Source organism: Doryrhamphus excisus, chromosome 15 (assembly GCF_030265055.1).
Source record: "Doryrhamphus excisus isolate RoL2022-K1 chromosome 15, RoL_Dexc_1.0, whole genome shotgun sequence".
In the NCBI taxonomy this organism is placed as follows: Eukaryota; Metazoa; Chordata; class Actinopteri; order Syngnathiformes; family Syngnathidae; genus Doryrhamphus; species Doryrhamphus excisus.
Window position 1 is genome coordinate 3948023 of NC_080480.1, and position 21891 is coordinate 3969913.

General features: G+C 38.9%; 1 protein-coding gene across 22 annotated transcripts in view; it reads right to left on the minus strand.

The window, feature by feature from the left end:
- Positions 1-21891, minus strand: part of cacna1aa (calcium channel, voltage-dependent, P/Q type, alpha 1A subunit, a) — a 101723-nt gene that overhangs the window by 47905 nt on the left and 31927 nt on the right. For 13 of the 22 annotated variants that reach the window (XM_058048741.1, XM_058048738.1, XM_058048735.1 and 10 more), the window contains exons 7-26: positions 19095-19198; positions 18892-19007; positions 17573-17617; positions 16535-16618; positions 14856-15062; positions 14554-14666; positions 14350-14462; positions 13209-13340; positions 13047-13119; positions 11680-11797; positions 11460-11527; positions 11248-11354; positions 8680-8730; positions 7151-7319; positions 4994-5580; positions 3019-3371; positions 2783-2921; positions 1223-1352; positions 1099-1158; positions 921-1027 (exon numbers count right to left, since the gene is read on the minus strand). In XM_058048741.1, the coding sequence (XP_057904724.1) occupies positions 921-1027; positions 1099-1158; positions 1223-1352; positions 2783-2921; positions 3019-3371; positions 4994-5580; positions 7151-7319; positions 8680-8730; positions 11248-11354; positions 11460-11527; positions 11680-11797; positions 13047-13119; positions 13209-13340; positions 14350-14462; positions 14554-14666; positions 14856-15062; positions 16535-16618; positions 17573-17617; positions 18892-19007; positions 19095-19198 (2876 nt within the window). The remainder of the gene's footprint in view (positions 1-920; positions 1028-1098; positions 1159-1222; positions 1353-2782; positions 2922-3018; positions 3372-4993; positions 5581-7150; positions 7320-8679; positions 8731-11247; positions 11355-11459; positions 11528-11679; positions 11798-13046; positions 13120-13208; positions 13341-14349; positions 14463-14553; positions 14667-14855; positions 15063-16534; positions 16619-17572; positions 17618-18891; positions 19008-19094; positions 19199-21891) is intronic. The other 9 variants (XM_058048757.1, XM_058048754.1, XM_058048755.1 and 6 more) reach the window with 3 other exon arrangements.

Consider the following 21891-nt stretch of genomic DNA (forward strand, 5'->3'; position numbering starts at 1 on the left):
AGTATAAGTCGCAAAAGGCCAAAAATGTATAATTAGGTCGAAAAAAACATACATAAGTCGCAATGGAGTATAAGTCGAATTTTTTGGAAGTAATTTATTTTCCAAACTACTTGACCAAAACAGACATTACGTCCTCTTGGAAGGCAAGTTCTAACAATAATAAAAGAATAGCGAACATGCTAATAGGTGTAAGATATGCTAACACAATGGTTATTCAGCTACACCAAAAAATAAACATGAACACAAAAGTTGTCAGTGTTTATGTAACATAAACACTTTTTTCATTTATAAGTCGCTCTGGAGTATAAGTCGCAGGAACAGCCAACCTATGAAAAAAAGTGCGACTTATAGTCCGGAAAATACGGTCTTCTTTAGATTTGGTGGGTGCGTCTTATATTCAAGTGCGTGGAAATTACAGTAAATATTCCGGCGTGCAATTTACCACTTTTAAAACCTCCAAATTTGCCATTTTATAGTCTTATAGTGCGGAAAATACGGTACATATTTTTCTTCCCGTCACTCCTGTCACTTGTGATTATGATTAATTTAAAAGACAATAGTGATCAATGAATGTGTTTTTTTTCTTTCCCATTTTAGTAATTTATTTAATTTATTTTAGTATTTTCAAACAGTAGGTACTAAAATATATAGCCAATATCGATAAAAAAATGTTTTTTTGAATGTATTTGTACATAACTACACATGTTAGCGTTTAGGTCAGGCGTGTAAAGTTGAGTACGAAAGGTTAGGGAGAAGATGATCGGTGATCGTCAGAAGAAGATCTTAAGTTTAATGGAGGACAGAAATCTTGTATGTGAGAATGAATGAAATATAGATTTTATATCGAGAGAGACAAAGGACATATTCGAATAGGACTATGGGTGAATACAATCATGAGTAAAGGAGGGGGGGGGACTTACGTGAAGGCAAAGGCCACCAGAGCACCACTAACCACAATAAAGTCCAGGATATTCCACAAGTCTCGGAAATAGGAACCCTGGTGCAAAACCAAGCCCAGATCCACCATCTAGAAAAGAAAAAAAAATACTTTTGGCTTTACTGTAAAAAAAATAATAAACCAGCGAGGTGATTTTTTACCTTTATAAGCATCTCAAATGTAAACACTCCTGTGAAGACGTAATCGAAATAACGCAGGACCTACACAGAAAGACATATTTAATGAATGCTACTTTACTACAGTCGGGATTAAACGACGTCTTACATTGTTACGAGTGGAATCAGGCGAGACGGGGTCTTCAGCGGCGAGGGCGATGCTGCTCATGGCGATGACGAGCAGGATGCACATCTCAAAGTAGCGCAGCGTGCAGACGTAGTGACAAGCCCGCCGGAACCTTGGAGTATAGACAAAGTCATTCTTTTCATTGTAGCGCAAATATCATCGCTAGCATCTGCTTTTGGGAAGAATACATAATAGCTTAAGCTGTTGCATTAAGACTAGATCCACTTTCCGTGTCAGATTCCCATCTAAATCCAAAAAGATCAAAGAAAAAAGCTAAGTAGGATCGCTCATCTAAAGCCCCGTTTTCCCGCCAAGATGTACAGTGGTTTCGACTTGTCTTAGTACGGGAAAAACCTTAAGCTAGCTTGCCCTTCTTTCATATCGAAGGTGGAAAGAGCAGGGATTTCAACAACACAGTTGGCGTCCCTCAGGGCGTCTCTCTTTGTATGTGTACAACCATATGTAGTGTTTGTGTGTTTTAATTAAATGCTAATTGAACTAAATTTGGGAAGAACTAAATTTTAAACATTTATGTGCTAGGACTACGTTAAAAAGTGTAGCATTTCAGTATGTGGAATCAAACTATGGAATGGATTGAGTAAGGAACTCAAACAATGCACAACAATGAGCCAATTCAAGAAAAAAAAAAACTAATTTTTTTTTTAAAAAATCAATAAAATATATCAAATTATTTTAGGGGGACTGAAGCCCCCCTAACATAGGCCTGAAATAGACTGATTATTATTCCTCGTAGTAGTAGGAGTAGTTAGTTAAGTTAAAATTAAGTTTAAAAAAATTACATTAAATAAAATTAAAATAAATTAAAATTATATTCGGAAAGCAGGAAGTGAACAAATGTAACATCACTGCTTTCCTGAGTCCAAGCTCATGTGTGTGACTATCCAGTTTTGCTTAAAAGACACATGATGATTATGATGATTATTATTATGATGAGTACCGATTCATGCCCGTCATGATGTGCTATATATATCACTATAATGACACTTACTATGGTACACATTATGTCATTGTATGGTCATATAACCTTGTACTTCGGTATGTGACAAAAAAAAAAAATTAATAATCTTAAACTATATTAGATTATTATAAAATAAAAAATAATAAATGTTTTTTGTTAAAATTAAGTTTAAAATATTAAAATTAAATAAAATTAAAATAAATTAAAATGATATTAAAATTAATTAATAAGCTTAAACTATATTAGATTATTATAAAATAAAATAAAAATTAAGAAGTTAAAATTAAGTTTAAAAAAATAAAATCAAATAAAATTAAAGTAAATTAAAATTATATTAAGAAAGCAGGAAGTGAACAAATGTAACAGTTACTGATTGTAAAAGTACCAGACAGAGGGGTAGGATTTAATAAGCTTTGCTTCTTCCTACTCCTTTTGGACATGTGGAACTGTGAACTGATTATGGGATGCATTCAATTGTAATCTGATGCATGTTCAAATGAAACAAAACCATTACCATTACCATTACTAATTAGCATATAAAAGGGATCTTTGGCAGTACTCACGGGTTCGTGGTGGACAGGATGAACATGGAGGTGAAAGGAGGCATGGGCCTCGGTCCTCCCTCGCCTCCCTTATCATCATCATCATCATCGTCCTTGTCCTCCTTCGCGGGTAACGGCTCTGTGTTGGCATTTTTATTGACTGGGGTTATAAATAAAAAAAAAAAAAGAGAAAGTGATGAGTACCGTTCAAGAGTTCAGATAAGAGCATGAATGGTCATTAATGGCTCCGCCCTCACCCTGCAGGATGGCGTTGGTGGAGGGGAAAATGGGCATATCCAGAGCCGTGTAGTCAGGGTGGGGATGTCTGATAATGCTGTTGCCACGGCGATGTCCGATGTTCCCGTAGCTGTCTAATGTGACCAAACTCCCCCGAGTGCCGCTGTTAGTGAGGTGGAATGCAGAGTCGAAACCGGCGACGGCCGTGTGGTTGGCGACTGGATTATTAGGGGGATGCTCGCCGGGAGGGGTGGAGACTGAAACCAGTTTGGTATTCATGAGGTTGTCCATGTCTTCACTGTCCTGCCCGTCTTGCCTGGATAGTCGCTTTTGGATGGGCCGGGTGGTGGAGAGGTTCGGGACGCTGCCATCCCTGTGTTGAATATACAATAAATACATATACATTAGGGGTGTCGATGCAAATCGATGCATTGGTTTCAGCACCATGGCGTCTTTCATAGAACAACGGCATGAACGAAAGGAGCCCAGTCATGCGGTCTCTATGTCTCAGTGGGTGGAAACAGGGCCGCTAACACAAGCAATGCAATGCAATGCAAGGTCAAGTTTTTGAAACTGAGTGGCTAGCGCGCAGGCCTCACAGCTAAAAGACCCAAGTTCAATCCCCATATGCATGTTCTTCCCGTGCATGCATGGGTTTTCTGTGGGTACCCAAGTTCCTCCCACATTCCAAAAACATGCTAGGTTAATTGGTGACTCTAAAGTGTCCATAGGTATGAGTCTGAGTGTGAATGGTTGTTTGTCTATATGTGCCCTGTGATTGGCTGGCCACCAGTCCAGGGTGTACCCTGCCTCTCGCCCCAAAGACAGCTGGGATAGGCTCCAGCACCCCCCATGTGTGGGTTATTGTGTGTAGTGTTATGATTAGAATTATTTCACAATGGGCACTATATCTACTATATTGGATAATACAAGTGTAAATTGTAAAAAGTGGTTAGCGCGCAGGCCTCACAGCTAGGAAACCCGAGTTTGATGCCACCTTCGACCATCTCTGTGTTTTCTCCGGGTACTCCGGTTTCCTCCCACATTCCAAAAACATGCTAGGTTAATTAGCGACTCCAAATTGTCCATAGGTATGAATGTGAGTGTGAATGGTTGTTTGTCTATATGTGCCCTGTGATTGGCTGGCCACCAGTCCAGGGTGTACCCCGCCTCTCACCCCGAAAGACAGCTGGGATAGGCTCCAGCACCCCCGTGACCCTCATGAGGATAAGCAGTAGAAAATTAATGAATTAATTTAAAGATGACTATAGGGGTGTTATGTCATGTCTGGAGGTCTTCAATAATGTTAAAACTGTATTTATGTATAAGGTTGTAAACGGGTTTCTACGCTCAAACTATGAAAATATTTAATATATAATAAAGGAATCCGACTTCTGGAACAAATTAACCGCCATAAATGAGGGATCAGTGCAGTCAAAAATGCAGCGTAACTAACGGGTTAGTGGTTAGCATGTAGGCTAGGCTAGGATAAGCGGTAGAAAATGAATGAATGAATGAATTTAAAGATGACTATAGGGGTGTTATGTCATGTCTAGAGGTCTTTAATAATGTTAAAACCATATTTATAAGGTTGTAAACGGGTTTCTACGCTCTAACTATGAAAATATGTAATATATAATAAAGGAATCCTACTTCTGGCGGGGGTACACCAGTCCAGGGTGTACCCCGCCTCTCGCCTGAAGACAGCTGGGGTAGGCTCCAGCACTTTGTGAGGATAAGCGGTCAAAAATTAATGGATATTTTAATAGTTGGAGCATATAAAACTGGTTTACGAGCTTCTAAATATGCTTTTTAACATGATTAGAGCCCTTTAGACATAAAATAACACCCCTATAGTCACTTTCACTCTCATATTTGCACATTTTTGACTAATAATAAGCGACACAGCAACTATGCGACAGAAAAATGACAAACAAAAGAGCAAAAAATTGAAAAAAACGAAGCCACAAAGGGAAGGGATTACTGTAGACGTACTTCCTGCGATGCTGGCACATCTTCTTCCCCTCCCCTTCCGTCTGGTTGCTATGGCGATTTCTCCTCGGCCTCCTCTCGCCGCCATCACCGGCTGCCTCCTTCTCTCCTCCCTCCCCACCTCCATCCACACCTTTGCTCTTGTGTCTTCCCGCTTTTCCAGCTCCTTCTCGACCATCCTGGTCTTCCTCGTTCTTGCGATGCGACCTGGGCTTCCTGTGTTCGGACTGCCCCGCCCCTCGACTCCCACTGCGGTTGTGGTGATGTCGCCGCGTCGGCCTCTCCTCGGATCCCGGCCCCGGGATGACTGTGGCGTCCAGTCTGACGTGAGAGGCGCGGTGGTGGTGCGCTCCTTTGCGGCTCCTCCTGCTCTCGGTGGACTCGCCTCGCTCCAGAGGAGGTTTGACGGGGCCGACTTGGCAGCTTTGCCTGTGGAGGTTGTCGGTGGGATGCTGCTGGCTGAAGCAGAGTTCCGGGTTGTTGTCTGTGTTCTTGTTGGTGTTGTTGTTGCGGTTCTCGAGGGGGTCGACCACCAAAGGTCGATCCAGGTGAGTTTTCATATCCGGTCGGACGTGTCGTGAGTAGTTGACCTGAATAAAACAGAACAGACATCTTTTGTTTAGTCTTTAAAAATGGCTGGGAAAATAGATACAAGTGACTATCGGTGGCCATTTACAGTGGAACCTGGAGGGACGTTCTTCAAAATAAAAGCTACATTTTCGCAGGTAAATCACGTCATGCATTACACAAGCATCGGTAAATATTACAGTTGGGTCTGAAACCAATGAACCGCAATAAACGAGACAAAATTAAGTAGTAATATTAGAAATATGAGGGTAAATTAAAAGAATTAGTCGAAATATTACAGAATTTTTATATTTTTTAAAAATTAGTTATATGAGAAACAAAGAAAATGTAATAATGTAATTTTATATTATATTTTATAATATATTAAATATAAATAATAAATATAGATATAATAATATTAAAAAATATAAAAAATATAATATAATAAAAATATTTTTTTATTTTTTATATTATATTATACTATATGAGAATGAAGTCAAAATATTATTGGAATAAAGTCATATTCTACATTTTTTTATGAATTTTAGAATTTATGAATATTTAAGAAGAAATATTTATGAGAATAAACTGGAAATATGAGGGTAAATTAAAAGAATTAGTCGAAATATTACAGATTTTTTATATTTTTTAAGTAGTTATATGAGAAACAAAGAAAACAATATAATGTGATTTTATATTTTTATAGTATATTAAATAATATAATATAAATAGTAAATATAAATATAAAAATATTTTAAAAAAATCATATAAAAATATAATAAAAATATATTTTTATTTTTTATATTATATTACATTATATTATATTATATGAGAATGAAGTCAAAATATTATTGGAATAAAGTCATATTCTACATTTTTTAGGAATTTTAGAATTTATGAATATTTAAGAAGAAATATTTATGAGAATAAACTGGAAATATGAGGGTAAATTAAAAGAATTAGTCGAAATATTACAGATTTTTTATATTTTTTAAGTAGTTATATGAGAAACAAAGAAAACAATATAAAATGATTTTAAATTTTTTATAATATATTAAATAATATAATATAAATAGTAAATATAAATATAAAAATATTTTTAAAAAATCATATAAAAATATAATAAAAATATATTTTTATTTTTTATATTATATTACATTATATTATATTATATGAGAATGAAGTCAAAATATTATTGGAATAAAGTCATATTCTACATTTTTTAATGAATTTTTAAATATTTAAGAAGAAACTTAAAGTATTTGGAAAATGTCACCCACAAACATGTTTTGACACCCCTGGAAGAAGTATACAGCAACGGCTTCAAATAAGTACTGTTAAGTAGTTATATGAGAAACAAAGAAAATATAATGTAATTTTATATTATATTTTTATAAATAATAAATATAATATTAGAGTTGGGTCTGCAACCAATGAACCGCAATAAACGAGACATGACTGTGTTGGAGCTTCCAGGTACCACAACGAAAATGGCCACCGTGTCAAGATAATAAACAAACGTGTAAAAATGGCCGTCACTTGTGTACACGGATAGCACAAGTCTAGCGGCATCAGCTTTGCCTTGTCCTTTACATTGTTGTGCTCTTCCCTCCCAGTCCTTGCCTTCCAGCGGTCGTCTGGGTCCAGCTCGTTGTAGAGGGCCTCTCGACTGGATGCCAGGGTCTGCTTCCGAAGCTCCTTGGTGCGTTGCTCCCATACGGATTTGCTGAGACCTTTATTGTGGTTCTTATGCTGTTCCTTACTGTCCAAACACAAAAGCACAATGCAGCGGAGGCAAGTTAGAGGATGTACGGATACACGCTGAAACAGGTGGGAATGATGCGGAAACAAACACTAAAATTAGAAGCAGGTCATGAAGGCACACTGGATTGGGTTGAGGGCGAGAATTTGGGAAGCCATGTAGGGATAAAAAGGCGGGGGGAAAAAACACAAATCAGGTGATAATTTGTTATAATTAGCAATGGCCGAAGACAGCTGGGATAGGCTCCAGCACCCCCCGCAACCTTCGTGAAGATAAGCGGTAAAATATAATGGATATTTTCATAGTTGGAGCATGGAAAACTGGTTTTAAATATGCTTTTTAACATCATTAGAGCCCATTAGACATAAAATAACACCCCTATAGTCACTTTCACTCTCACATTTGCACATTTTTGAGCCATGTAGAGATAAAAAGACATGGGAAAAAAATGAAATCAGGTGATAATTTGTTATAATTAGCAATGGTTAAAGCTCATTAACCTAATGATTGGTCATTAGGAGAACCTAGCATCTCATTTTAATCATTTAACTCATTTTAATCTTTGTGGGGATAAGCGGTAGAAAATGAATGGATATTTTCATAGTTGGAGCATAGAAAACTGGTGTATGACCTTCTAAATAAGCTTTTTAACATTATTAGAGCCCTTTAGACATAAAATAACACCCCTACAGTCACTTTCACTCTCACATTTACACATTTTTGAGCCATGTAGGGATAAAAAGACAATGAATTGATATTTTCATAGTTGGAGCATAGAAAACTGGTGTATGAGCTTCTCGTCCAAAGACAGCTGGGATAGGCTCCAGCAGCCCCCCCCCCGCAACCTTCATGAGGATAAGCGGTAGAAAATTAATGGATATTTTCATAGTTGGAGCATAAAAAACTGGTGTATGAGCTTCTAAATAAGCTTTTTTAGATTATTAGAGCCCTTTAGACATAACATAGCACCCCTATAGTCACTTTCACTCTCACATTTGCACATTTTTGACATTTTTGAGCCATGTAGGGATAAAAAGATGTGTGGAAAAAAATGAAATCAGGTGATAATTTGTTCTAATTAGCAATGGTTAAGCTCAGTAACCTGATAATTGGTCATTATGAGAGCCTAGCATCTCATTTTAATCTTGAATAGTTACCAAAAAAAATCACTCAGTATGACTGGATTGAGCGGCGTGGCAACAGAAAACGAACGCTTTGGAAAAAGAACTAGGCAGCAAAAGGAAAATACACAAAAGGTTGGAGACAAACCAACATGGAGAGGAAACGAGGAATGGCCGTAAAAGCCACGTAACAAAAGGATATTGAGAAAGAAATAAAGAACCAAATAAATAATAAATACCAGTCCAGAAAGGGGTCGGTAGCGTTGTGACAATCACTGTGTACTTTGTTGCTGAGGAGGGAAACAGTTGGTGAGTGAGATGGCACAAATAAAGGAGTGAGGATTTCATTCCAAAATGGATCCATCTCAACAATAATAATAATAATAATAATAATAATAATAATAATAATAATAATAATAATAATAAAACACAAACACACAGTTTGGATTTGAAGAGTTCTCATTTTGGAATGCAACCCTGCATGTACACACAGACATGCACGAAATGTTGACTGCGATTCGAAATCCAAACAAGACCTGCTGTTGGTTTTTTTTTTTTTTTTTTTTTTTTTAGAAGTGGATCATAATTCATATTTGTACTACAGTATTATTTATCATCAGCTATATGTCTTTACTACAAAAAGAGCCAAAGAATTAATGAGTAAAATGCGATGATTCACTAATGATTCATTGGGTCTTGAAGCTACAGAAGCAAAAGGGGTAATTTGCAGTATTTGGATGCAAGCTGGGCTGCATGGAGGACGAGTGGTTAGCGCGCAGACCTCACAGCTCTGAGACCAGAGTTCAATTCCACTAAAAAGGGTAATTTGCAGTATTTGGATGTAAGTTGGGCTGCACGGTGGATGAGTGGTTAGCGTGCAGACCTCACAGCTCGGAGACTAGGGTTCAATTCCACCAAAAGAGGTCATTTGCAGTATTTGGGTGCAAGCTGGGCTGCACGGCGGTCGAGTGGTTAGCGCGCAGACCTCACAGCTCGGAGGTGAGGGTTCAATTCCACCAAAAGGGGTAATTTGCAGTATTTGGATGCAAGCTGGGCTGCATGGAGGACGAGTGGTTAGCGCGCAGACCTCACAGCTAGGAGACCAGAGTTCAATTCCACCAAAAGGGGTAATTTGCATTATTTGGATGCAAGTTGGGCTGCATGGTGGGCGAGTGGTTAGCGCGCAGACCTCACAGCTCGGAGACCAGAGTCCAATTCCACTAAAAAGGGTAATTTGCAGTATTTGGATGTAAGTTGGGCTGCACGGTGGATGAGTGGTTAGCGTGCAGACCTCACAGCTCGGAGACTAGGGTTCAATTCCACCAAAAGAGGTCATTTGCAGTATTTGGGTGCAAGCTGGGCTGCACGGCGGTCGAGTGGTTAGCGCGCAGACCTCACAGCTCGGAGGTGAGGGTTCAATTCCACCAAAAGGGGTAATTTGCAGTATTTGGATGCAAGTTGGGCTGCACGGTGGACGAGTGGTTAGCACGCAGACCTCACAGCTAGGAGACCAGGGTTCAATTCCACCCTGGGCCATCTCTGTGTGGAGTTTGCATGTTCTCTCGGTGCATGCGTGGGTTTTCTCCGGGTACTCCGGTTTCCTCCCACATTCCAAAAACATGCTAGGTTAATTAGCGACTCCAAATTGTCCATAGGTATGAGTGTGAATGGTTGTTTGTCTATATGTGCCCTGTGATTGGCTGGCCACCAGTCCAGGGTGTAGCCCGCCTCTCGCCTGAAGACAACTGGGATAGGCTCCAGCATAACCATAACCCTCGTGAGGATAAGCGGTAGAAAATGAATGAATGAGTACACACTCAAAAGCTCACACACAGACACAGACACACAGTAATGTGACATGAGGACATCTACTACACAAGCGTGTTTGTATGTGTGCATAATGTCATAATTCATAGCAACAATGTGTGCAATACGTACACGACAGAGGTTACAGTGTTGTTCATGTCATCGTTATTGTTACACAGCAACTAAATAAGGGCATTTATTGTTGTTTACACTGGAAGTGTCTATTATGACTTTATAAAAATGTATACAAATTTCCCAAAGATTGTGTACTGACTTTTCCCCCCCATAATATTTCTACTTTATGCTATTTTTTCCTCTTAATATTATGACTTAATGCTCATAATATTTTGTCGTTATAATTTATGGGGGAAAATGACCCCCGGTCCATACTTTGGACACCCCTGGTATAGCGTATCATTAGCCACGTTTACATGAGATTTTCCTCTTTCCGAATGACGTACCAGAAAACAGTGTATACAGTAGTATAGTATAGTAGTATACAGCGTAGTAAAACATAAACAACATCACGTGATTCATCAAAGATGGCGGACGAGAGTTTTAATAAAACTGGACTTGTGAATATAACTTGGCGTATAGAAGGGTTTAGATTCTGTTCCACAGATGGCGCTAATGCACACGAAAGCTGCTTGACAACCGCCAATAAACAACAGAAGAAGAAAAAAAAACCACCACGAAGAAGAACGCAGTCTGACAACTTTCCGATTGAGGCGGGTACAAGATACCTCAATCGGATCGGGGATAGGAATATTCCGATTATATTTTCATTCGGATTGGCACTTTTCTTTCGGAATGAGGTGTATACAAAGGTTACATTCTTTTTCGTTTGAGGAAATAACCCAAATGGAATTGGAATATTTGGGTCCATGTAAACGTGGCTAATGTCCCTGAAATTGTGAACTAACTCCTACTGGTGTAGAGTAAAGAATTCCCAATATTCCGCGAAAAATATGAGTGCATTAGCGATGGAGTTGTGCACTCACGCTGCAATGGAGAGGTTGGCAGCTGACAGGGGGCTGACTTCTGCCACCTCCTTGGCTTTCTGCAAGGCGATTTTCTGACTGGCAGCTTCCTCTTCCTCTTGCTCATCCTGCCGAGAAAGAGAGGAGGAAGAAAAAAAAAATAGGATGTCAGTGAAAGTAAAAAAAAAAAAAACAGCTCAGTCATGATGAGGTAACATTAAGCGGTGATGCACCTTGGTTAGCTCCTGCGCGTTAGCCAAATTGTCCACAGCGATAGCCAAGAAGACATTCAGCAAAGTGTCTGTGTTAGAGTTACAGGAAATTCACTGTGTGGGAGTTCAATTTCCTGGTTTTGCATTACAGTGGGAATATACTATACAGTATATCTAACTAACGTCACCGGGGATAGCGTGACAAAAAAAAACAACATGGCTGACAGCAAGCAAAGGATACAGTTGCCAAAAAGTGTGAGAACGATGAAGAAGACGGAGAAGGCCATGCCCTTGTTGACTCCGCCCTGAGATTTGATGCCGTCGTACATCACCATGTTCCAATCCTCGCCTGTCAGGATCTGAACACAAAGAATACATAAATGGCACCGTCAATATGACATGATAATAATATGACGAGGTGGGGTACACCCTGGACTGGTGGCCAGCCAATTACAGGGCACATATAGACAAACAACCATTCACACTCACATTCATACCTATGGACACTTTGGAGTCGCCAATTAACCTAGCATGTTTTTGGAATGTGGGAGGAGACCGGAGTACCCGGGGGAGAAAACGTGCAAACTCCACACAGAAGGAATCGAGCTCGGGTCTCCTAGCTGTGAGGCCTGCACACTAGCCACTCCCCTTGGGGGAAAATGGGTTACGTGAAAAGGTCTGTTATGTGAATTAAGTAATAATATTATGGGAATAAAATCATAATTACAGGAGGAAACTTAAAATAGTTGGGGTAAAGTAATAATATTAGATATTTTTCATATTTAAAATGTATTTAATATTTTCCCTCATAATATTACAACATTATTGTCATAAAATTTTCTTATTCAATTACAACTTTTTTTTTTTTACTTTCATTCATTCATTTTTCTACCGCTTATCCTCACGAGGGTCACAGGGGTCACTGGAGCCTATCCCAGCTGTCTTGGGGCGAGAGGCGGGGTACACCCTGGACTGGTGGCCAGCCAATCACAGGGCACATATAGACAAACAACCATTCACACTCACATTCATACCTATGGACAATTTGGAGTCGCTAATTAACCTAGCATGTTTTTGGAATGTGGGAGGAAACCGGAGTACCCGGAGAAAACCCACGCATGCACGGGGAGAACAGAGATGATGGGTGGAATTGAACTCGGGTTTCCTAGCTATGAGGCCTGGGTGCTAACCACTCAATAACATCACACAATTTACAAAATACAGCCACAGGAAGGAGAAAAAAACATTACAAAATGAAAGTTGCAATGCTATAAAAATGGGGAGAAAAAAACGGGCAAAGACCAAAAAATAGATATTAGCATATTAGCTTTCATTCTTTGTAATTTGGCCCTCAATGTAATATATCTGCACACCCAAAAATGTGTTGCACATCCAAAAAACAACAACAACAACACAATAGCAATAGTGTTGAATGAAGGAACTCTCCCATTGGAGTACAATTGGAGTAAAGTGAAGTCAGCATAGCATAGCATAGCAAAAACATTTCTATCACAATAAAAGAACAACAATTAGAGGCTCTATTTTGTAAATACTTTTCAGTTTTTTTTAAAAAAGACCTAATTTCTGCCCCGCTGTCCCTCCGCCTACCTGAAACACCGTCATTATTGCTGCCGGGAAGGTATCGAAGTTGGTTGGAGGCGTGCCATTTTCAAAATTAAACCTAATAGGAAAGAGAGCAAATGGGGGAAAGTGAGAGGAGTCTAAAACATGTCTCCCGTAAAATATGATATGAAATAAAGCGGCACTTACTGCCCGCCAAAGAGCTGCATGCCCAGCAGGGCAAACACGACGATGAAGAGGAAGAGGAGGAAGAGCAAGCTGATGATGGACTTCATGGAGTTCAGCAAAGACACGACAAGGTTCCGTAAAGATGCCCAGTACCTGGAAAAAACGGACACGGAGCGTTACATCGAAGGATGCTCCTTACAAACAATGAATCAAGGGTGTCCAAACTGGGGGGCGGGGCTGATTTTTGCACACCGTGGCATATAAAAAAAAATTATGTAGTAATATTGCCAGAGCGGCATGTTTCAAGTGGTCCTGATGCTGCATCATCAGTGGAATGAGACCTTATGGAATAAGGTCAAAATAATAATAATTTTTAAAAAAAGGAATAAGGTTTTCTTTAAAGTCTCAATTTTATGAGAATAAACTGGAAATATGAGGGTAAATTAAAAGAATTAGTCGAAATATTACAGATTTTTTATATTTTTTTAAGTACTTATATGACAAACAAAGAAAACAATATAATGTCATTTTATAGTATATTTTTATAATATATTAAATAATATAAATAAGAAATCCAAATATAATAATAATATAATATAATAATATAAAAATATATAATATAATAAAAATATATTTTAATGTTGTATTCAATGTTGATGTTATATTTTTCTATTAATTTTCTATTCTTTTTTATTATATTATATATTAAATAATATCAATAAATATAAATATAATAACAATATAATAAAAATATTTTAAAATATAATAAAAATATTTTTATATTATTTTTTATTATATTATATATTAATATAAATAATTAAAAAATTATAAATATAATAATGTAATAAAAAATAATATTAAAAATATAATATAATTATTATATTATTTTATTTTTTATATATTATAATAATATAATACAAAATATTTACAAATATAATAAAATATATTTTTATTTTTTATATTTTTTACATTATTTTTTATTATATTATATTCTATGAAAATGAAGTCAAAATATAATGGGAATAAGGTCATTCTACGTTTTTTAATGAAGAATATTTAAGAAGAAACTTATTAATATAATATTTAGAAAATGACACCCACAAACAAGTTTGGACACCCCTGGAATAAGAACACAGCAACAGCTTGAAAAGAAGATGCTCACTTGGTGACCTTGAAGATCCTCAATAACCTGAGAGCTCGTAAAACACTGATGCCGAATGAAGTCCCCGGCTGGATAATGGACCACAGCACTTCAAATATGCTCCCGCATATCACCTATTGCAAAATGCAAGGAGATGTGACGTCTTATTAGCCGCCATAACGCTCATCAGAAGACAGAATCGAGGTGGGTCGCAGCGGCGCTTACAATGCAGTCGAAGCAGTTGAAAGAGGAGTTGAGGTATGCCTGCCTTCCAAGGCCGTACATCTTGACAAACATCTCCGTCAAGAAGATCCCCAGGAAGATAAATTCAGCGTAAACTAGCAGGAGGGAAAGCGGAGAAAAATAAGTGACCGACACAGAAGAAACAGGAAACCATCCATTCTAGTATCTGTGGGATATCTCGCCACTCGATGCCACAGACTGCCGTAGCGTTACAGACACAATAGACCCACTTAAGAATGAATTAGTATTAAATCAAATACAAGAACCGGGTGTGTCCGACTCACATAGGAAATCTGAGAGGGGTTCCGGCTGGTCGTAGTGGACCACGGCCACACACAACGTGTTGAGGCCCACCAGACACAGCACGGTCCAGTAGAAGGCCTGCGACTTGACGATGTGGCGGATTAAGAAGCGTAACCGCCTTTCCCGCCTCTTGAAAGTGGATCCTTCCAGTTTGGAGCTTTTTAAGCTGGCACGGGCAAACGGTGACCCTGAGAAGTGAGGAAACATAATAAACATAAATATAATAATAGCATGAACCAAACAATATATTTTCTTGGACAGGACATTTGGACATTTTCAGATGTTGTTATTCATTTCCGATGTTTTTTGGGCGTTTTAGGACTTTATTCTCGTAAAATTATAAAAGGGAAATAAGTTTTAAACTGATGAGAAATTACTATTATGAGGAAAATGTAATTTTGTCAAGCATAGAGTTGAAATATTAAAGATAAAAACGTTATTATTTTTTTTAAATGGTATATAATAATATTGTTTGTCTATATGTGCCCTGTGATTGGCTGGCCACCAGTCCAGGGTGTACCCCGCCTCTCACCGAAGACAGCTGGGATAGGCTGAATGAATAAATAAATTAATAATAATATTATGAGAAATCAATTTTAAAAAGTTAGAATAAAGTCAAAATATTATGGAACTAAAGTCATAATTATGAAAAGAAAAATGTGGAAACTTTTTTATGACAAAAAAAGTGAAAAGTCGCCATTCTAACAATAAAAAAGTTGTACTTTTATGAAACTAAACTGACATTTAAAAAAATAATAAAATATTGTCATTTTAGTGGCATAAAGTTAAAATATTACAGAAAAAATGTGCATGTGAAATAAAACAAAATAAAGTTTTTAAAGGAAAATTAGGCCAGGAAAAGAAGTTATGATATTGTGGAAATAAAGTCAAAATATGAAGAGAATAAAATTACTATATAACAAAAATAAAATTTACAAAAATAATTTTTAAAACATTGAAATATTTGTAAAAAAAAATGCAAACATTAGTAAAAAAAAAGAGAAAATAAGTTATGATATTGTGCGAATAAAGTAAAAATATATAAAATAACACTAGTATATTAAAAAAATAAAATGTACAAATGCAAAAATGAAAAATGCAAAGTTAATAGTAGTAATTAGCTTTTCACATACATGACAAAGCTGAGATGCAGGTTTTTTTTAAATATATATAACAGTTTGGCATATCTTACAACCTTATTATTATTATTATTATTATTATTATTATTATTATTATTACGTCCTTGCATCCTTTCCTTTTTCATGATGCCACCCTGGACACCCTGCTTTTTAGAGGTTTAATGTGATGTTTGCTTCATAAAAAATGTGAATGGGCAGATGGAGAAGGCGGGACATTGTGTGTTTATACGGTTTGACAACGTGAAAACATAAGTAACAATCTGCTGCGGCTATGGCAGTTAAAAAGGGGGGGGGGGGGGGGACAAGTGGGTGGGGGGGGGGGTTGAAGAAAGAAAACGGTAACACGAGCGGGGGGGGGGGGATTCACATCAGCAAAGGAGAGAATGAAGGAGAGACAAGGAGAGAAGGGTCAGGTGATGCTGATATGCAAGATAGCATCTGTATGTACTATACCTGTGGTTTGCCTTTGTGTGTGTTTCAGTGTGTGTGTTTCACTGTGTGTGTGTGTGTGTGTGTCTCACCGACTGCCAGGTCTCCCTCCCCCTCATCTGGGTTTAGAAGCTCGGCTTTGCTCTTGTGGTTCTTGGTGGCTCTCCTGCGGGAGCCTGAAGCAGAAAGCAGCAGTTGACTGAATTGATCGGCGTTGTATGCAATAGCGTACATTGCGTGGATGCTGGGAATCGAGCGTTCACGCTAATGCTACTGTTTGTCTTCCGCACGTAATCCATGTCTCCGATTCAAACTGAATCAAAGAAGAAAAAACGCGCAGCTCGGTTAGCGACGGGGGTGAGGGGGAGTGATTGCTTTCATGCAGGATATTGGACTTTCGGTGTGGCGATGGCGTGTTGTTGACGCTGCGGCGGCGGGTGTAACCTCGTATTTGCACGGTGTATTGGGATTGCAGTGTTATGCTGTGACGACATACAGTACACAATTTTTTTCTTCGGTTTCTCTCAGCATCTACATATTTTTATTGGCAATATCGATATTACACGCCAACGATGGATCTGAGCGATCGATCGATAGCGCTGCGCCCGAGATGGATCCATCGTTAGCGCACAAATCGATCGATTTCTGCGCTCATGATGGATATAACCGAGACTGAAAACCGATGCTTTGACACTGCGCTAACGATATAATGACAATCGTTGATCTGCTAATTGCATAAAATGACAGGGTTAGGGTTAGGTGGTTAGGGGTTAAGGTTCACACTCCCCCCGCCGAGAACGGTAACAAAGTGAACTGCTTGACAATTAATCAAAGATTTGAAATTTGCATGCATCGACTTCTTGTTGATTCTTGTACGTAACAACGCTCAGCGCTGCCATCTGTTGGCATCTAAACAAACTACACACATCCATCGATCGTGAGCGCAGAAATCGATCGATTTGTGCGCTAACGATGGATCCATCTCGGGCGCAGCGCTATCGATCGATCGTTAGTGCGTAACAACAACAGCCATTTGTTCTATTTTTAAAAAATGTGGCATTTAGCATTCGTTCATATAAAGAGACAACACAGCAGCAGTCAAGAACAGTAAAAAAAAAAATAATTCCTACCATCGTAATCGTTGTCATTTTCATCATCTGCCAAGAGAACCTCTTCTACAAAAAAAAACACACACACATATCATATATTTGACATATATATACTTATTGTGTGGAAATATGGGGTCTTCATTCGCTAAATGTACTGCAAAAAAGGTCAGTAAGGATAATTCATAATGGCGCCTACAGAAAACTTACTAACTTCTTATTTCTAAGATCAATTTTCAAACAGCTAAAATAATACATAAGGCTAAAAATAAGCAATTACCTAAAAATGTCATCCAATACTTGAAATATGATCTCTGGGAAGAACTACATTTGAAACACTTATATGCTAGGACTACGTTAAAAAGCCATAGCATTTCAGTATGTGGAATCAAACTATGGAATGGATTGAGTAAGGAACTCAAACAATGCACAACGATGAGCCAATTCAAGAAACAATACAAGCAGTTGATGTTTGCTAAATACAAGGATGAAGAGTCTTGAACCAGTCATGATGTGCTATATATATCACTATATTGACACTTACTACGGTACACATTATATCATTGTATGGTCATATCACCTTGTACTTCGGTACGTGACAACAAAAAAAATCAATAAAAATTTATAAAATTAAATTAATGTAATTAATTTTTTTTTAATTTTTTAATTAAATTTTATTAGTTAATTAAAAATAAATTATTAATGTTTAATAAAAATTTTAAAATTAAAATTAAATAAAATTTAAATAAATAAAAATTATATTAGGAAAGCAGGAAGTGAACAAACTTTGGTACTTCGGTACGAGGTGCATTATTAAAACAAAAAAAAAACAAAAAAAACCTTAAACTGTACTATGGAAAGCAGGAAGTGAACAAATGTAACAGTTACCGATTGTAAAAGTACCAGATGGAGGGGTAGGATTTAATAAGCTTTGCTTCTTCCTACTCCTTTTGGACATGTGGAACTGTGAACTTATTATGGGATGCATTCAATTGTAATCTGATGCATGTTCAAATGAAATTAAACCATTACTATTAAATTACAATTACTCATTTCTATTAAATACAACCAACGTTGCACCCTTTGTTTTTATACTGGCATAGATTGTCTATTCAAGAAGATCAAAGCTCTGTCCTCAGTTTGCACTGCAAGAGCCGCCTTCCATCTCGTTTCTGCATCTGTCCTGCAGCCCTCAGCACATGCTTTATGCTAACAAGACAACCGTTGAACGTTAACTGCGGGCAGTAATGAGCATCTCGGATGTTAACGGACTTTAGCGTAAAAAAAAAAGCTTCAAGGTGTCGATTAAAAACCTCTGTACTTATATGGACGACGCCATTTACCAGCTTTGCAGATCCACTCCAGGTATCCGTTGAGTTCTCTTTCAATCTGCTGCTGCCGTCTGAGCTTCAGGAACTCGCTTCTGTTTTCGACTCGCTCTCTCTCTTTGGCAAACTCGCTGTGAGGATACACAAAAGGCAGAAGACACGCTATTGGACGTGTCTCGTCCTGGAAATATCAGTGACTTCACAGTGCAGAGACTTACCCGGACAACACACCGAGCACCAGGTTGAGCATGAAGAAGGAGCCGATGATGATGAGGGGGATGAAGTACATCCAGTTCCATGTGCTCCCTGAGGCGTCGTTGCTCTGGAAACGCAGACACAACCATTATAAGTTAGCAAGGTTGTTGTGATTAGCGGCAAAGGTTTACAAAGCAGTTGCAATGCCAGCACTGGAGAGAGCGATTAGAGGCCAGAGTGTTGTTGTATCTTCTGCAGGAAGCAGCTGATTGGCCCCGCCCTCTCTGGAGCATAGTATAAATATGTCGCACTGCATTCGGGCTGCTGCAGTCTCGTCCTGGATTGGTTTAGGGCAGGCCACACAGCTAGGAGACCCGAGTTCAATTCCACCTTTGTGCATGCGTTGGGTTTTCTCCGGGTACTCCGGTTTCCTCCCACATTCCAAAAACATGCTAGGTTAATTAGCGACTCCAAATTGTCCATAGGTATGAATGTGAGTGTGAATGGTTGTTTGTCTAGTATATGTGCCCTGTGATTGGCTGGCCACCAGTCCAGGGTGTATCCCGCCTCTCGCCCCAAAGACAGCTGGGATAGGCTCCGGCACCACCCGCGACCCTCGCAAGCATAAGCGGTAGAAAAGAACGACAAAGTTCCAATATTATGATATATTTATATTATTGTTTTACTTTTGGGAAGTTGCTAAACGTGCTTTAAGTGTTGGCTAAATTAAATAAAATACAAACACAAGATGCATTCAAAGATGTGACGATATGTAGTATTCTACACTGACCAGTAGGTGTCGGTAATGTTACTATATTTGGTCATAGGAATGTAAAGGTGACTATAGGGATGCTATTTCACGTCTAGAAGGCTCTAATGTTAAAAAGTCTATTTGGAAGGCCGTAAACGTTAACGTGCAGGCCTAACAGCTAGGAGACCCGGGTTCAATTCCACCCTGTGGCCATCTCTGTGTGGAGTTTGCACGTTTTCTCCGGGTACTCCGGTTTCCTCCCACATTCCAAAAACATGCTAGGTTAATTAGCGACTCCAAATTGTCCATAGGTATGAATGAGAGTGTGAATGGTTGTTTGTCTATATGTGCCCTGTGATTGGCTGTCATAAGCCTTTAGCTTCATTGCTAACCCAAAGCAAAACAGGGGGGGTAACAGGGTAGGGTAATGGGCGGGGCAAAATCATGTTAATTGTGTTCGGTGTGCACACAGCTTTAAGCTGTCATTTCAACATTAAACTTTGGTATCAAGGTTGGGGGCCTCAAACTAGCGTCTCGCGGACCACATTTGGCCCGCGGGCCGTGAGTTTGAGACCCCTGATTTAAGGTCTTGTGAATGTGTTATCTTGAGCAGATAAGCGCAAACCTGTTGCTGTAATCAAATCATTCAGTCCTAAGAATTTAAGAACGAGACTGTATTTAAGACATTTTACAAGATTTTAAATAGAATTTTAGCCATTCAAATGATTATGCAACATGGATACCCTGTAAAAATTCGGAAGTCTTTCTTTGTTTTCCGTCAAACTGCTCCCATTGAACATCATTGCACTACAAGAAAGCGTTCCTGTTGTCCTTCTGTGTCCTGTTTAGTCATCCATTATTTCCTTCAATCCTTTCTACTTGAATTCCCCCCCCCCATCCGTCCGTCCTTTCTGTGCGTTCCATCAAATCCCTGGTTCCACCCTCTCGCTGATCAACATCCCCTTCCCCGCGCCCAACTCCACTCTACCTCCCTATGGGTTATTTCCCTAATAGCCCCCTACCTCGCGTCCTCGTCCCCTCCTGTTCCTGTGCATACATGGGGAATCTGGCACTGCCGCTGTGTACCCAATGTACCGCAGACCCTTTTTTTTTTTTTTTCCTACCATTAAACTTTTATCACTTCTCTCCCCGGCAGCTGCAAGAATAACTCGGGCTGAACAGGCCCTTTTAAATATAGAGCAGCACCGGGAAAGAGGGACACGGGGGGAGAGACATAGGGAGCGGTAGGGAGCAAATGAAGAAAATACAACATGTGAAGAATGTTGAAAAGAAAAACAGCCCAAGGTGTACTGGTAGGGAGCTGGATTAATAACCCTCGGAGTTCCTTCATCTGGTTTTCATAGCAGCGACGCCATTGTTCAACAGTGTGAACACATGAATCATTGTTTTTAAAAGAACGCATACGGGACAACAGTCTTTCCGACCCACATATTGTCTACATATATAACCTACACTGGTCCAGAAACCGCAGGTGTCTATATATATATATATATATTTATTTTTTTTTTGGATTAAGTAAATGCTTTTTTCCCCCGCAAACATCACCAAACAGACATCGCCATTTTCATCCTCCTCCTGGGAACTAAAACCACTAAAGTTGTGTTCTTCAGGGTCGGAATTTACAGACTTTAACATGGATACAGGCAGGACTTTGTTACTAATCACTGACCGGCGGTCGAGTGGTTAGCGCGCAGACATCACATATTGGAATCACCTCGGCTGCACGGTGGTCGAGTGGTTAGCGCGCAGACCTCATAGATTGGAATCACCTCGGCTGCACGGTGGTCGAGTGGTTAACGCACAGACCTCATAGATTGGAATCACCTCGGCTGCACGGTGGACGAGTGGTTAGCGCGCAGACCTCGCATATTGGAATCACCTCGGCTGCACGGCGGTCGAGTGGTTAGCGCGCAGACCTCATAGATTGGAATCACCTTGGCTGCACGGTGGTTGAGTGGTTAGCGCGCAGACATCACATATTGGAATCACCTCGGCTGCACGGCGGTGATCGAGTGGTTAGCGTGCAGACTTCACATATTGGAATCACC